The 16418-nt window shown below is 29.5% G+C and overlaps 2 protein-coding genes across 2 annotated transcripts; one reads left to right on the top strand and one right to left on the bottom strand.

The window, feature by feature from the left end:
* Positions 1-1745: 1745 nt before the first annotated feature.
* Positions 1746-2387, top strand: LOC124928928 (dehydration-responsive element-binding protein 2D-like). Its single transcript, XM_047469182.1, has one exon. It carries the CDS (start codon positions 1746-1748, stop codon positions 2385-2387), a length of 642 nt encoding a protein of 213 aa, XP_047325138.1.
* Positions 2388-5204: 2817 nt separating this feature from the next.
* Positions 5205-7326, bottom strand: LOC124931156 (protein WALLS ARE THIN 1-like). The gene is made up of 6 exons (XM_047471553.1): positions 7016-7326; positions 6807-6869; positions 6622-6738; positions 6129-6537; positions 5883-6034; positions 5205-5671 (listed from the first exon to the last, which is right to left on the bottom strand). The coding sequence occupies exons 1-6, from the start codon at positions 7246-7248 to the stop codon at positions 5464-5466; spliced, it is 1182 nt and encodes a 393-aa protein (XP_047327509.1). The 5' UTR covers positions 7249-7326; the 3' UTR covers positions 5205-5463.
* Between the last annotated feature and the right edge of the window lie 9092 nt (positions 7327-16418).

The following is a 16418-nucleotide window of genomic DNA, read 5'->3' as shown; positions in this document are numbered from 1 at the left end:
TGTCGCAGAGAAGAGCATAGCAGAGGTGTCAAGAAAACCAGACACATCCAAAGTCCTAGGAATCAACATTTATCCCATCGGTTCTGCTGCCGAATCTGGGAATGAAATCTTGATAAGATTGTTTTTTTTTTTTTTTTTCTTCTTTATGACACTTAATATTCTTCAAATAAAATTAAACTTGTGATATTTCGATCCGTTAAGTTAATTTTATCACTGAGCTATCTTGGTGAGCTATCTTGGTAGGATAATCAGTTAGTAAAGTAAATACGAGTTTCATTGTTAAACGTGTCAACTTAAGTGGTTAAGTAGTTATTAAAGCATCTACAGCGCATGACTTGTGCCCGCATCTGACAGCGTGAAAAAGGGCAGGTCATTGTTTTTTTTTTATTTTATACATTATATGTATGTAAAAGCAAAAGGAGGGCAGTGGCTTACTGGTTTTATGCCGCCCAACTTTGACATTTTCATTATTATATAATATAATATACTATATAATATAGGAATATTAGTTATATATTTAATTATATTATTTTTTTTTACTATTTTTTATTATTTTATTATAATAACATTAAATAAATATATATTTTAAAATTTTCCTATAATATAAGAATATTATAGTTATATATTTAATTATAAAATTATTATAATATATTTTAAATTATAAAACTATTTTATATTTTATTATAATATAAAAATATTAGTTATATATTCTCAAAATTTTAATATAAGAATATTAGTTATATATTTAATTAATAAATATATATTTTAAACAAATTAATATATTTTTTTATTAATTATATTAACACGTTTAATAATATAGGAATATTAGTTATAATAGTATAAATTAGTTATTTATTTAAAATAGTATAAATAAAATTCATATTTAAATTATTTAGAGAAAATAACGGACATGTGCCCGCTTTCTGTTGTGGTGGATGATTGATTTGACAAAATAAAAATAAGAGGACAGAGGTTGTTGAAGATGCTCTCAGAAATCTAAATTAGTTCTTACTAACTAACCATGATGCACTGATAAATTGTTTAGTGATGAAAGTAATAAAGTGATAATGATAATAAAATGTTGTAAGAAGAGGAGAGGCCACTTGTAATATAATTCCTGAGTCCTGACCATCATCATCAAGTTGATCAAATCTGTCTGCAGTGCTTATCTCCAGTCCAGAGTTAGCTAGCTAGCTAGCAAAATCATCCATCCATTATCTTAGTCATAACCCATGAATTAATTTCTTATCACTTGAGGGGTTAAATCAAGATAATTTAAATTATAACTATACAAGGTAGTGTTCGGTTCTAGTTATTTAAATATAAAAAAAAAAAGCTACAAGAAACATCATATGACACTTCCTATTATTAAAATCACTTAATTTATTAACCAAAATACTTTATTTTTAATTATTATTATTTATTTTATTATTATATATTAACGTCCTTTAAATTTTTTTACTAAAAAAATCATCGTTTCTTAAATAACTTGAATCCAAAAGAGTCCTAATATATATGTATACAGGTGGCAGCCAAGTGTAGTGATGGTGAGAAGCGTTGTGGTGTGGACACGAGTGAGATTTGCCAAGTCATACAATGAAGTAGTCCATCCTTGTGACACGTATCACTTCTCTATATCTATGTTCCATTCTACCCCTTAGCCAGCCAGCTAGATAGGTGAAGTTATATAGAGTTTTAGCCCCCCAACTCAATTTTCATTAAGATAGATAGAAAGATAGATAGATATGGGTCCTGGAGAGAAAAAACAGAATCCCAAGAAGCCGGGGACGGCCACGTCTAGGAAGGGGTGCATGAGAGGTAAAGGGGGACCCGAGAATGGTAGTTGCAAGTACAAAGGTGTCCGTCAACGTACATGGGGCAAATGGGTAGCCGAGATTCGTGAACCAAACCGTGGGGCACGTCTCTGGCTTGGAACCTTCGACACCTCAAGGGAAGCTGCCATGGCCTATGATCAAGCCTCCATGAAACTCTACGGTACCCAAGTCAAACTCAACCTCCCGGAGGAGGAGCTCCTCCATGAGCAGCAGCCTGCTGATTCTTCCCCCAACAACCTGCGGATTCATGATCATAATTATAAGCAGAAGCAAACCTGGTCTCCCGGTTGCAGCTCATCCTCCCCGGCGTCTCATACTCATCATGATCATGGAAAGTACTCGACCACCCAAGAAGATATTAATGGAATTTGGAAGAATCATCTTGATGTTAATTTTCCTGATATAGGTGAAGGAGGAGATCGTGTGGCTTTGCCGGAGTTTGATGATTCGGACATATGGACGGAGGCAACGGAGGCTATAGATTTGCACGCCGTCGCTAACCAGGGCAATTTCTGGGCTCAAGAATTCGAATTGCAGAATCCATGGTGCTAGAAATATTATCTTCTGTTCTCTTTGTAAATATTAATTTCACTTGTAATTATTATGTGTGTGTTTGCTGTGTTTGGATAATATTAATTATATTATATTATATGGACTATAAAGAAAAATGAGAGAATATCACTGCCTGCCCGTACCGTACTACGTTTATATTAATTTCATCATCATGCTGTCTATGTAAATAACTTGTAATTAAATAGCTAAAGGCTTACAGCTAGTAACATTTTCTTTGTTTTTTTTTTCAATAAAATATTATTTTAAATAATATAGATACAAATTTCATTTAACATTATATTTTTGTGTGTTCATGTAAAATAATTGCTAAAAATAATCAAATCAAACAAACTTCTTATTTATATATATAATTTGGGATCTGAATTAAGTAAGGCTAAGTTATGAAAATATAACTAACATAATAAAGAGTTGTAATACTAACTTGATCCACTCCATTGAGGAGATTTTTATTAAAAGTTATATAATTTTATTATAATAAATAATACTATACAAGCTAAATGAGAGGAGTCATAAAGATTAAAAGTATTATATTTTATTCTAATCAATCAATACTATAATTTAAGTGAGATTTATGATATGAAGGTAATAAAACTGCTCTAAGAAATAAATTTTGGTGATTAAAAAAAAAGACTTTGTAAACTTAGGGAGTAACTACTGATAAGCAGTTAAAAGCACCACTTCTTATCCCAACTAACAAAATGCATGGATGCAACATGAATGATTGAAAAGTCTACTCTCCAATTTTTTATTTATAAAATACTATTATAAACATCCTTTTCATCAAATCACTATTCAATTACTGAATTCATTAATAATAAAAAAAATTACTTGGGTAACTTAAGAGTCCTAATTAATCAAATAATTACAAGGAAACAAAATATAAGAATCGTCAATGAGATATTAACTACAAAGTTCAAAACTTTTCCACATGAACTTGGATAAGTGGGGGTTACAAATTACTTCAATCATAGCTACACATATTTTATACAAAGCTGACCCCGGGTTTTGAATGCTTCAATCCGGTAGAAGAAAAAAATGTTATATTTTATTTTTATTTTTGTTGTCCTAGGTGTAGTTAAAAATATTGATAAAAAAATTACTTTTTAGTGAAATTTTAACTCATAACCAAATAAAAATTTTGTAGGGCATGCTGAGCTTACTCTAGGACCGACTCCAATTTTAAATTTTAATAAATCAGACAGACATGCATGCATAAACACATAAATCTGGTGATTTTATTTGGTTAGCCTGTTATCTGGATACATACATTTTTTTAATAAGACGATTCAAGTAACCATAAAATGGTCCCAAGAGTTTAACACTTTTTTCTTTTAAGTTTTGATAAAAATTAAATAAAGTAGAAAAAATAGTATTGAATTTGAATAAATATAAAGTTTAAGAGTAGAACAGGGTGGGAAGTAGAGATGTCAATGGGCGTTCAGAGCGGGGAATGCCTCTACCAATCTCCCGCTTTTATTTTGAGATTTTTTTTAATAACTATTCCGTTCCGTTCGGTTTCAGGGAATCCCCGCGGGCATTATTTATAAAATATTTTAAAATTATATAAACCAATTTTTTAATATAATATATTAAAATTTTATATTATTATAAAGAAATAAACTTATAACTCTTATAAAATATAATAAATACAATTATAATTTTATATATTTAATTGTGTTTATAATGTTCGGGGCAGAATCTAGATGAAATCGGGATAAATATCGGGACAGGAGACACAAATATCATTCTCATTCCATCCTCGATCGATTTCAGGGAAAAACCATCCTTAATTATGACATAACCATTTCAAATTGTCATATCCTTAGTAGGAAGTTTGGAACTAAATTGAATATACCATTTAATAGTAAAATTGAATAACAAATGAAATTAAGGGGAGAGAATGAATAAATCAAGGAAATTCAAGGAATGAGCTGAATAAATTAGGAAGTTCTGGACTAAATTGGATAAAACATGATGTTTTGGCCCTTTTGGGAAAATTAATAAATAGAAAATTTCAATGGATGGGGTGCTAAGCAGACTATATGAATAGTGTTCAAACTATATGAATATTTTTGACACTTAACACCCAGAGCCGATTCCCATTTAATAAACTAAAGAAGACATTTATAATATTTTTTAAACATAAAATTATTATTTGTTCATAGCTTCTATTCCCACAAAAACTTAAAACTTTTTTTTTTTTTTTTTATCAGATGTCAAAATTTACATTTTATTTAGGCTGGGACAGTAAAAATTTTGGGATACTTTTTGTTTAGGCTTGGACAGCCCAAAATTTGGGATCGGCTCTGTTCACACCTTAATTGAGAATTCATTTCGCCCAAAAATTCACTGCTTATTTGTTTTTCCAGACGTGTAATTGGACATTGGATTCATGGTGCAGAAAGTTAATTGATAAACCATTTTTGAACCGTCCCAACAAAATTCAAGACAAAATGAGTAATAACATCTTCAATTATCAAATCTCATACCCACACGATAGCACTAAACCCTAATTTTCTCTTATAATAACTTGTCCTGTGATTGGAATGATATGACTTATTAAATTTGAATTATTTAAATAATTTAAAATTTCTCATATATTTCTTATCAACTAAAATATTTTTAAAAAATTATTATATATTAATATTCTTTAATTATTTTTTATCATGTAACCCAATTTTTTATTATTTTTAAATCCGTTCAAATCAAAGTTATTTAAATATGAAATAAGTCATATCCGAAGAACAAATGGTGTTTCAAACATAAAACCCCAAATAAAAACAGAAGAAGAAATTATATTTGAAAACTAAAATTCCATTTCAAGCAATGATGAATCCTTAAAGGTCCCCCACATAACTAGAGATACAGTTCCATCAACATCACATTCTTCACTCACTTCTTCTTCTAGTGACACACCACAAACCTTTTCTTAAACAAACCTCTGTCTCTCATTTTTTTTTTTTAATTTTGAGTTTCCTGGGGGTAGCCAATTGGGTTTAGGGTTTTGCTAGCTAGATAATAATAATAATAATAAAAAGAGACAAGAACTGATCGGTCAAACAGTTTCCGTTGACTGAGGGAGTAGCGGCTGAGTGAGAGACGGCTTGATTTGTACAGCCGGCGGCGGCGGCGATCTGTTAATATTACTCTGTTCCGGCGCAGTAGAATTGACGGCGGCGGCGGCGGTGATGAACTTCCTTTCTTGATTCTTTCCCCACAAAACCAAATACAATCCGGCTATAATCAACACGGCTCCAATGATCCTGTTCATTCATTTTAACCAAAAAAAAATTAAATAATATATATATATATATATAATTCTCTTGCATTATTATTATTATTATTATTCACATTTATTTAATTCTCTCTATTTGTCCCACCCATCATATGATCAGTAATCATGAATGCATGCATCTTTTATTTATTTATTTATTTATTTATAAAATATAATTTCCAGTAAATGGACATTAATACCCTCCCAAGTAGAATTCCTCTCCGAGAGCAAAGGAAGCCATTATAGCCACAACTAGAGTTTGAACCGGTTGATAAACCGCCACAAAGACCGGTCCACCCTTTTGAATACACCATATCTGTACGGCGAATGCAATTCCTGATGCTACCACACCCTGCATCACAAACCCTTAAATTTATTAGCCTTAATTAGGAACATAATCATTAATTATTATGCATGTGGGTTTCATGATTATTTTTCAAACTTACAGCGTAGAAGACACTGAAGAGTTCAGCACCGGAGTGAACAAGCCAAGCCTGGGGATCCCTCTCACAAAACAATGCTATGATCAAGAACTGTAAGATCCCGAAGAAACACTGGTAAGATGTAAACGAAAGCTTGGCCGGATATTTCTTTAGAATCGGAGCCTGCAATACCAGCCAACCCGACCAAGACAGACAGTGACCGATCAAGAATATACAACCCAATGTCCAGTTTTTACCGGCTGCATCTCCCAGGGCCAGAAGAGCCGCCGGATTTCTCCTCGTCAGGTGCGGCCCCGGACTGTAGATTGTGGGGCCCTTGTACAGAGTAATCACTGATGCTCCGGCCACACAGAGCAGAGTCCCGATCACTTTCGAGATTCCGTCTTTTCTATCCAATCTCACTTTCTCTAACCTGTCAATTACACAAATTAAATTAACAAAAAATCAGTCTCTGTTCTCAAAAATATATTCATTAACAAAATGCAGTTGGACTTGCCGGAGAATGACTGCCATGAGGAAAGTAATGGCGGGAACAGAGTTTTGGATTGCAGAGGCAAAGGTGGGAGATGTGTTGTCAAGGCCCAACAAGTAGAAACCTTGGTTTGCTGTTATTCTGCATGCCATGAATGATATCATGTTTAAACAAAACTGAAAATGCAAAGAACATACATACATACATACCCAACAACGGCGAGGAGGAAAAACTGGAGAAGGAATGAAAAGCTAATCGGCGGTCTCTCCTTCCTGCAGGCATGATGCATGAATATGGATCAAAATCATTATTAAAAGATAGATCATGCAGGCATGATGCATGAATATGGATCAAAATCATTATTAAAAGATAGATCAGGTTAAATAATTATTATGAAATGAATGGATGGATTGCATACTTTTCCAAGAAGTAAGCGAAAGGAAGGAGGAGGAGAAGAGCAAGAATGTTTCTATAAACAGGGAAGACGATTTTGCTGATTCCCATGTTAAGGGCGGCTCTGGATACGACATGGAAACCGGCATAACCAAACTGCAATGTCAGCATAGCTAGATGTAACTGCATCTTCTCCGGTATGGCTAACAATCCCCCCATCGTGCGCTTTGCCTGAACTGCGCCACCTCCGTCCGCCATTGATGATGATGCAAATTAATTAATTAATTAATTAATTAAACAAGAGAAAGAGAGTGAGTGAGTGAGAATTGTGGGCATGGAAAAAAAAAAGGCAAGTCTTGGGGGATATAAATATACTAAGAAAAGGCTTCCCTTGACGTAGAGCAGCAGCAGCAGCAGCAGCAATTAATAATATTTATTTTAAAGTATATATTCGGGAATAATACTCATAATAAGGATTTCTTACTGTTTTTCTTAATTTATTTATGATTATTTCAACCCCCAAAATGCAAGAAATTACATGATCAACAAAGTGGTGGGTCCTAGAAAATAAATTATGTCGACAACTTCAATCGTTTGTACTTTGTAGTTGGTCTCACATTCTTTAGTCACAACTCCATCGTTGTCTACTTAGATATTTATTATTATTATTATCTTACATTTTATGGTTTTATTGGAATATTTCAAAATTAATTATTTAATTTAATGAGTCATCTAATATCCAAAGGAAAGTTGAAGTGATTGGAGAACTCAATAAAATTAAATGCAAGTTCTACATTAAAATGGAGCTCATAACATAAAAAATATATATATTTATAAAAGAAAAGGAAAAAGCATAGAGATAGATGACTGCTTTTGTGATTTGAAACCTCGATCAGTAGAGAAAAGATAATTGACGAAGATGTCCTAACTTTAGATGATTATTCTTAAATCACAAAATTATTGGAAAGAAAGCCTGACTAATAAAATTGTTGGGCCATATATACCATTCAATAGTCCACTTGAATTATTTCAATCCACATCCACCCCGACAATATTAATATTTGTAAATGGTAAGATAGTTCAATTATTTAAAAGTATTTAATATTATTGTAGTTGCTTCTTAATGAATTGATTTAATAATTAAATATAAATAAATTAAATTAAAGTAGGCAAATTGAAGAAAAAAAGAAAAAAAAGTTAAGTGAGAGATCAATTAGTTAGTGTTTAGCATAGAGTGATTTGGCAGAGCATGCCAATATTAATGATGATAATTGAAGAGAGGGAAAAAGATGTCTCCCTCCTTTTTAAAGTTTGAGGCTAGCTTTGGTTACTGTTTACTTAATTAAACTTAGCCGCCATGGATGGATGGATGGATGGATTAGCAGCAGCACGAGTGGGTGGGTGGGAGTGGGAAGAGAAAGATATAAATTATCAATATTATTTTATTATTTATGTGATATCTTAAAATCAAAATAAATATGATATAAGAGTTAAGCTAAATAAATTATATCCTTATGGGGGTACAATTACAATGGTCCAAGTACTTTTGTAATGTTTCAAATTATATAAGTGTGAGGCTAATAACTATAGCTATTTTTATTTTGATACTTTTTGAACTTCAATTATGATGATCAAGGGTTTGTTAGTGTTTGTTCAGGGTATTTGTAATCTATTTTCTCTAGCAACTTTTTTGAATATGGAGGGAATAAAGTGAGTGTTACGTACTCCTAAAATCATAATTGGGGAAGTCTAAGACTACGAACTCAACGAGGACATCAAGTGATTAAGCTGAGAGCCTTATATGAAAAATCACAGTAAATACAAACTCCTTCTAAAAGTTGGTTCAAAAGTTATGACTAAAGATACTTGGGCTTTGATTAACTATATCTGATTTTAAGGCATTACAATTTAGTTCAACATTCTAATCTTTTTCGGTACTAAATTATAAAAAATGATGTTTAATTTATTCACGCATAAATACATGCACGTACATATTAAGCATGGCAAAGGTAAAACAAGTTTCGTTATTACTTTTTTTTTTAATACATTCAATGACCATTTCAATATCTGATATCTTTTTAATTAGTACAATCTTTTCGTCATTGCATTCTTTTCAACTTAAATGTTTTAAGTATGAGTCAGTAATTTTTTTTTTCTTTTTAAATTAATCAATTTCTACCATTAAATTATGATTTTATTTTTCATAATTTTCATCTTAGTAATAGATAAATATTTTTGTTGTCTAAATCTTACTAATTAAAAAAAATCTAAACAAAAACCCAAAAAGTACTACTGAAAAAAAATGATATTGCTTAAAAATAATTCTAATATAAAAGATATATGGCAGTTGATAGTTTAATTACCGACATAATTCAAACGTCGCTTAAATGTTTGCTATAGCTATTGACATCATAACACGCGTTGATGAATATTCTTTGGCGGACTATAAGGCAGAATTTTTTTTTTTTAATAATTATAATTAAATATAATTATAATTAAACATTATTTATCCATCCTCATTAATTACATCACTGACTTTATTAATTAAAATATTATATTTTTATTTTAAAAAATAATTTATATTATCATTATATATTAGTACATTTTAAATTATTTTATAAAAAAAATTAACTTTATTAATGTCCCTCAACATCTTTTAAATAAAACAGTTTTATTTTACTATATCCAACTTGGTTATTTGGTGTTTAAAATGTGTTTTTTTTTAAATAACTTAATTAAATAAATTATTTAAAATTTTAATTAGATGAATTATTAGAATATCATTTTAAATTTATATTTTATATAAAGAGAGTAAAAATATTTTAGTACTTTGATTATAATAAATTATTTTGATAAAAATATCTGTTTATACTATTTTTTTTTAATTAAAAAAAATAAAAATAATAATAATAATAAGTTATGTGATCAAAATAAGCATGAATGAAGGAATCTAGATCTATCTCAATGGCATGCGCCTGGGTAAAAAGGTTAAAGAGAGGTGGAGTGAACTGAAATATTCTTTTTGTGCAGTAGAAACATTTCACTGTTGAAAACCATACGGTAAACAATCCCTTTTGCAGTACTTTCCACTTTAATTAAAAGAATCTCTTTTCAATTCTTTTTTAATATATCACATTAAATCTTATCATTTAGCAATAAAATAAAGCCATTTTTTTTTTTCTTACAGCTTGACCTTGTTCTCGTTCAGGTTTTAATAATTTGGAGAGAAAAAATAGGATGATTAATGAAAATTTTGAGTTGTTTTTTTTATAAATAAAATAAATTAATTATAATTTAAAATAAAATGTATTTTAATATTTTGATTAATGAATTAATTGATTTGATGCACGAGAGAGGAAGTTAATTGATGTTTGATTTTTTAGAATTATTTGAATAACCTAATTCCGAATAAGGCCTTTGTCATGGCTAGTTAGATGAAAACACTCCTTTTAGTCTTATTAATAACTTCAACAAAGGTCACGTGTTCGATTTAATCTGAAAATGTTTTAAACTTAAGTGGGACAAAAAAAGAAGTATTTGAGTGAAAATTATTCCCCTATAAGTGAATCTAAAATAATAATAATTTATTAATTAAAAATAAAAGTTTTGATCATTAGTGATATTCTCCACCAAAGTTTGATCAGTGGAGAAAGGGTATCGATCGATCTGATAACAAAGTCCTCCCAATTTTGGTGCTTTAATAGACATGGGCTGTCCCTCCTCCCATTGTTGGTATTTGATCTGTCGTTCATTTCTTTTCTTCTCATAGGTGGTGCTGCTTTTTCCCTAAATCCCGGCCTTCCTTTTTTTATAAGGATATGTTTGTTTAGGTTCAATTCTTTAACTAGCTAGGGGCATATTAATTAATTTGATGTGTTTCTTTTAAAGATAATCTTAATTCTCATGTAGAGCTGATAATCTTTTAAATAACTTATTTGAATATAGTACGAGTACAATGAAAATGATAAGAATCGTTTAATCACTAACATAAACATGGTACGAGATAAAATAAAATTATAAGTCATGTAACATTAAAATAAGAACAAGAACACAAACCCCTCAAATGTTAAAATGTCACGTATTCGATTTCTACTTAAAACGTTTTATAACTCAGGTGAGGATCGTACTAGCATCTTACGATCAAGAAAAAAGAACAAAAACAAAAACACGAGTCCAACAAATTATTGAACTCATAAATTCTAAAAAAAACACAATTAATAATTTGTTATTTTCATTTAACCTAAGGTGTTTGCCGATTATAACGAGGTTATTTGCATTAAATTCAGATTTTATTAGTCTAAGTTATTTAAAATTATTTTTTATATAAATCACAATATAATCTTACTATCCTTCACACGAATCACATTATTAAATAACTAAAATGTCTCTATTGTTTAAAAAATGTATATATATATATTTTTCAATTTATACTTCAAATGAGTTTTTATCCATAACCTAATAAGGACCAAATAATCAAACAAATTAAAGACATAAAATTATAAAATTTCTTCTTTTATTTTCTCTTTGGGTTAAAAGGGATCGAAGCTAAACCCTATTTGAGCTATAAGACATGAGTTGACGTTAAGTACGTAATTCATTTTATTTGGAGTTAATTTGAGTTTATTTTATTTCTCTAACTTAATTTACCTTTTTTAATAATATTACTCTAAATTAAATTAAGAAGTTAGACTTACTTTGTAATTGCTTCAATATTTTAAAAGGATTGATGTCAATAATGTAATATTGTTAACTAAATATAAATATATATATATATATATATATATATATATATATTTTTTGAAAACGGATTAGTATCATTTCATTAAAAATTTTAAAACTGAGAAAATAAGTTTTAAGAAACAAAGCAGATATACATAATTTTGTTGAAAATATAAAATGAGTTTCAAATAGCTGAGTTACAATATATAATAAAAAAATAAAAAAAATAACAACAAACAATCGAATTACAAACAAAACAAGTAACTATAATATAAAAGTTGTTTAAGAGTCTCTAGTCAAATTATCCATCGAATTTTCAATTGTGCCTAAATTCCCGTGGCAAAAACATACGATGATTTGTGTTGGTTTTTGGGAAGAAGAGAATGAGAAGGCAACATGATTGAATATCGATATGATGAAAAGTATAGTAACTAACTAGCTAGGTAGCACGTCCAACATATAAACAAATTAATCCTCCTCGATCGCACCCTTCATCTTTTTACTTAGATTTGGTTTCCCACGTCCAACATCTCTCTCTCTCTCTCTCACTTTTATATATTACCATCATCATCATTCACATTATTATTATAAATATTAGGATTCATTTCATTACCCACCTGAATTCATTCATTAGTACTCTTTCTTTCATTAAATCAATTTCTTTCTTTTTTTAATTTTCTTGTTAAATTCTCCAACTAGAACGATAGAACTAGAGCTAACTAGCTAGCTAGCTAGTTTCATTCTCCTTAATTGGGATTCTTCGATTCAAACCCGGAAATAATTATAATTAAAGTGATCGATCGAGATCATCTATTGGCCGGCGGGACCCAACAATTAATTAATTAGTTAATTAAACGATGAAGCACGTTTCATTTCATTTAATTTAATTTAATATGTTTTAATTAAAGTAAAAGATACCATACTACACCCCCGGGCCACGGCCCCCTCTCCTTAATTTTCACAAGCACCGAGAATTAAGAAGATATATTATACTCATGATCATCTAGAAAAATTCATTTATAAAGTTTTTCTCTTTTTCTTTTCTAATTTCCTTTTTCTTTAACCAGATCACTCCTTTCTTTTGATGTAATGTACCTAGCTGCTAGCACCTCACCTTGTTTCAACCTTGATACAATAAAAAAAAAAAAACTAACACAATTATAAATAATATGGGTCCGCCCAAAAAGGTTTGATGCCTCAAATTTGAAGGTAAATTTAATTAAAATATCAATAAATAGGGTATGAATGTATAAAAAGAAGACTACTTTGATCATTTTATGCTAATTTGAAAGTTTTGTTTTTTTCTCATTCCATTTTCTCCAGTGCATGTATGGACATATATTCAATTTTATTGTCTATTTGATAAGGACTAAGTATATTATTATTATTATTGACTAGTTGGATGGGGAGATAAAGAAGTAGTGGGAGTGGGAGTGGTCATTATCAATGCAATATTTAAGAGTATAATTAATGGTAAAGAAGTGAAGATAGGAACATAACATAACATAGCATCAGGTGATGAAAACTGAAGAAGAATATCTAGATTTCTATCTTCTTTAATTTCACGTTGCTTGCTGCGCCCTTCTATTTGTATTGTCACTCTCACTACTTTAGGTTCTTCCCCCTATTCACTACTTCATCATAAATTAAGGCTCATTTCGTTTTCAAACTCTCACTACTTTACTAATTCAAGGACCCGCGGCCCCATATCATCATCATCATATATATATATATATATATATATATATATATATATATTTCGATATCTAGAAATGATCAAATAATTGTTGGATCAGACTCAAATATGGACTGCATTGTATTATTTCGTCTATCTCCACATAAAAAAAATGAAAATATCAAATTATAACTAAAAGTGTTGAGGTCCAAGCTAGGTACGTAATAGTCCAAGCTAGGTAATTAATAGTCCAAGGTAAAATCAATTATCACTTTCATAAGATTATCAACAAGATTATCATGCACATGCACAGTGTTTTAATTAGTAGTGTCAATGTTGAAAAATATATATTTTCACGAGATTGGACAATAAGTCGAAAAACTCCAAAATAAAATTAGAATTTTCTTAAACAAATATTTGTGTAGGGGGAGAGGACAACTATAAATATACAATAAGAAGAATTTTTTTTTTTTTTGTAACTCACTATAATATAGTAAAAATATTTTAAGAAATTGTTTTTTATATTTTTCACGCTAAAACTGATTTGACCATGTGTGTTTGAATTTATTGCAAAAGAAGATTAGATATAGAAATGATAAACCAGTAAGTCCTTATGGATGGTTCGATAGCATTTACCCCCAATTGGGTTCGAGTCTTCATTCCGACTATTTTTTCTTTTTTTAAAAAAAAGGCATTTCCCCAGCTATCAACATATTGATCATCCATAAACTTAGTATTATTAGACAATTTATCATAACTCAATCAGAGCGGTCATGATGTTTGGATGCCCCCAGCCTAAAAAAAACGTGATTTTTGATTGCTAAAAAAATAATAAAAAAATAAATTTTTGTGAGGTTTGAATTAATGACAAAATAATAGTTTTATATTTTCTTCCCAAACCACTAGGCTAGACTCATTTATGTTCAAAAAATTATAAAAATTTATTCTATATTTTATTTAATGGGCTGCTCTCGGAGGCTTACCCCAGGGCCGGCCTAAACTCAACTAGGATTGAACATGCTCCAAAACAATTGTACTGATATCTTTCAATAACAAAATGAGTGGTCTTTGAATTGAGACCACAAATTAAACTTTTCAAGAAGCAAGTACAAGCCAACATATCAATTAATGTCATTATAATCAAGTTAACTAGCTAGCTAGCTGATGAGAAATGGGAAACAAGTTCAGGCCAAGATGCGGTCGGTCGGTTGATATGAATAAAAATAATTTACAGAAATGATATATAATAGAAGGTGGGCATGAAAGACATATGCAAAACTTGCAGGCAAATTAAGGCACATTAAGATAATCTAATTAGAATCTCCCAAATATGGGGCTGTTAGTTATCCTTTTTCCAAAGCTAGCATCTCCTTTGGATGATTGTTGTTGGAGTTCGTGGGACAACCATTTAATTCGGTGGCAAGATAACTCATTTTTTCTAACTTTGTGTCTGTTGCTACCAATTACTATCATCTGAAAAAGTATTTAATTAGGACATTTACACTAATAATTAATAAACAAGGACTAAGCATTTGGCTTGATCTTCTTGTTGGAAGCTGCAATTAATTAAAGCCTGCAATCATATCATGTTCTCTGCAGAACAAATACAAAAACGTAAGACCAAATTTATACACACTTAAATAGCATTACAAGGAAACATACAAATCATATCATGTTTTTAGCATTGAACCATGAATTAGGATCAGGTAGGTGCACACAACAGAAAAAAAAAAAGATGCATTATTTTTTCACCCTGTTTACAGCTTTTTTTACAAATCAATTATGAGCTAGCTATACTTCAACTTTGTGTACTTTTGTTTCTCTGTTTCCAGTTTTGATTTTTTTTTTTTTTTAACAATGTAACCGGTCAGTTTTTCTTGTTAATCCTTGAAGGAGGTTTGGGACATGAGTTATTAACCCATCGCCACAAACTCTCAATTCAATTTGGTGTTTTTCATGACTTGGTTTTTAATTGTTTAGTTTTCTCATGCTGATCGTTGTGCCATCAATATAAGGAAAAGTGTCTCATGACTTTTTTTCCTTTTTTTTTTATTGCCTTTTTCTTCCTTAGATCTTTTCGGGAACTAAAGTGATTGCACCCACATAACCCAATATAATACTAAAGACTGAGAAGCAAAGGCTAAAGATATTTGGTGGCTAAAATATTCATTTATTTTCTCTCTTGAAGACCTTCCACCTTCATTGAATATGCATATCAACCCAAAATATGCTCTCTGTCAAATTAAAGTTTATATTATTAATTCACACTCTAAGTAATTGAGATTTTTATATTTTTGAACATGCATGGTTCCATCCTGTTTTTTTTAATTAGTTAATCAAAATATTAAAATATTTTTTAATTTATTTTTAACAAAAATACAACTCTCTCAAAATATTGACACAAATAAAACAATTTCAAATATCTAAGATTTATTCAAATTCCTAAATAATAAGTATCCATCCGATTATACCTAACATTTTCATCCACTTTCTCTTTGTACCCACTTCTATAATTTCATTTTCAAAATACTCTCTAAATTTATAAATATAAAGTATATATAATTAAAATTAAACTTACTAAATTAAATAATTAAAATAAATAATAAATTAAATATAATAAAATAAATATATTTTAATAATAAATAAAATAAAATACATTACATTAAAATAACCCAAATTAAAATTATATAATTTTTTTTATTTTAATGTTTATATACTATATTTTATTTTAATATAATATTTAGTTTTTATTTTACTTAGAGAAATGATTAGGGGAGAGAATTTGGTGAGGGAATTTGGTGAGGGAATTTGGTGAGGGAATTACGTGCTATAATCTTATTTGCTGAAAAAATCAAATAATTTCTCTCTTTCCTCCCACTTTTACATTTTCTAATCAATGAAGGTGATGTCACGTCATTCCCTCACCAAATTCCCTCACTAAATTCCCTCACTCTATACTCCTCTTTTACTTATATATATATATATATATATTATATTTATAAATTTAATTAAAGAGAAGATGAATATATAGTTT

This window comes from Impatiens glandulifera, chromosome 3 (genome assembly GCF_907164915.1).
Source record: "Impatiens glandulifera chromosome 3, dImpGla2.1, whole genome shotgun sequence".
Lineage (NCBI taxonomy): Eukaryota > Viridiplantae > Streptophyta > Magnoliopsida > Ericales > Balsaminaceae > Impatiens > Impatiens glandulifera.
This window is presented reverse-complemented; position numbering and strand designations above follow the sequence as displayed.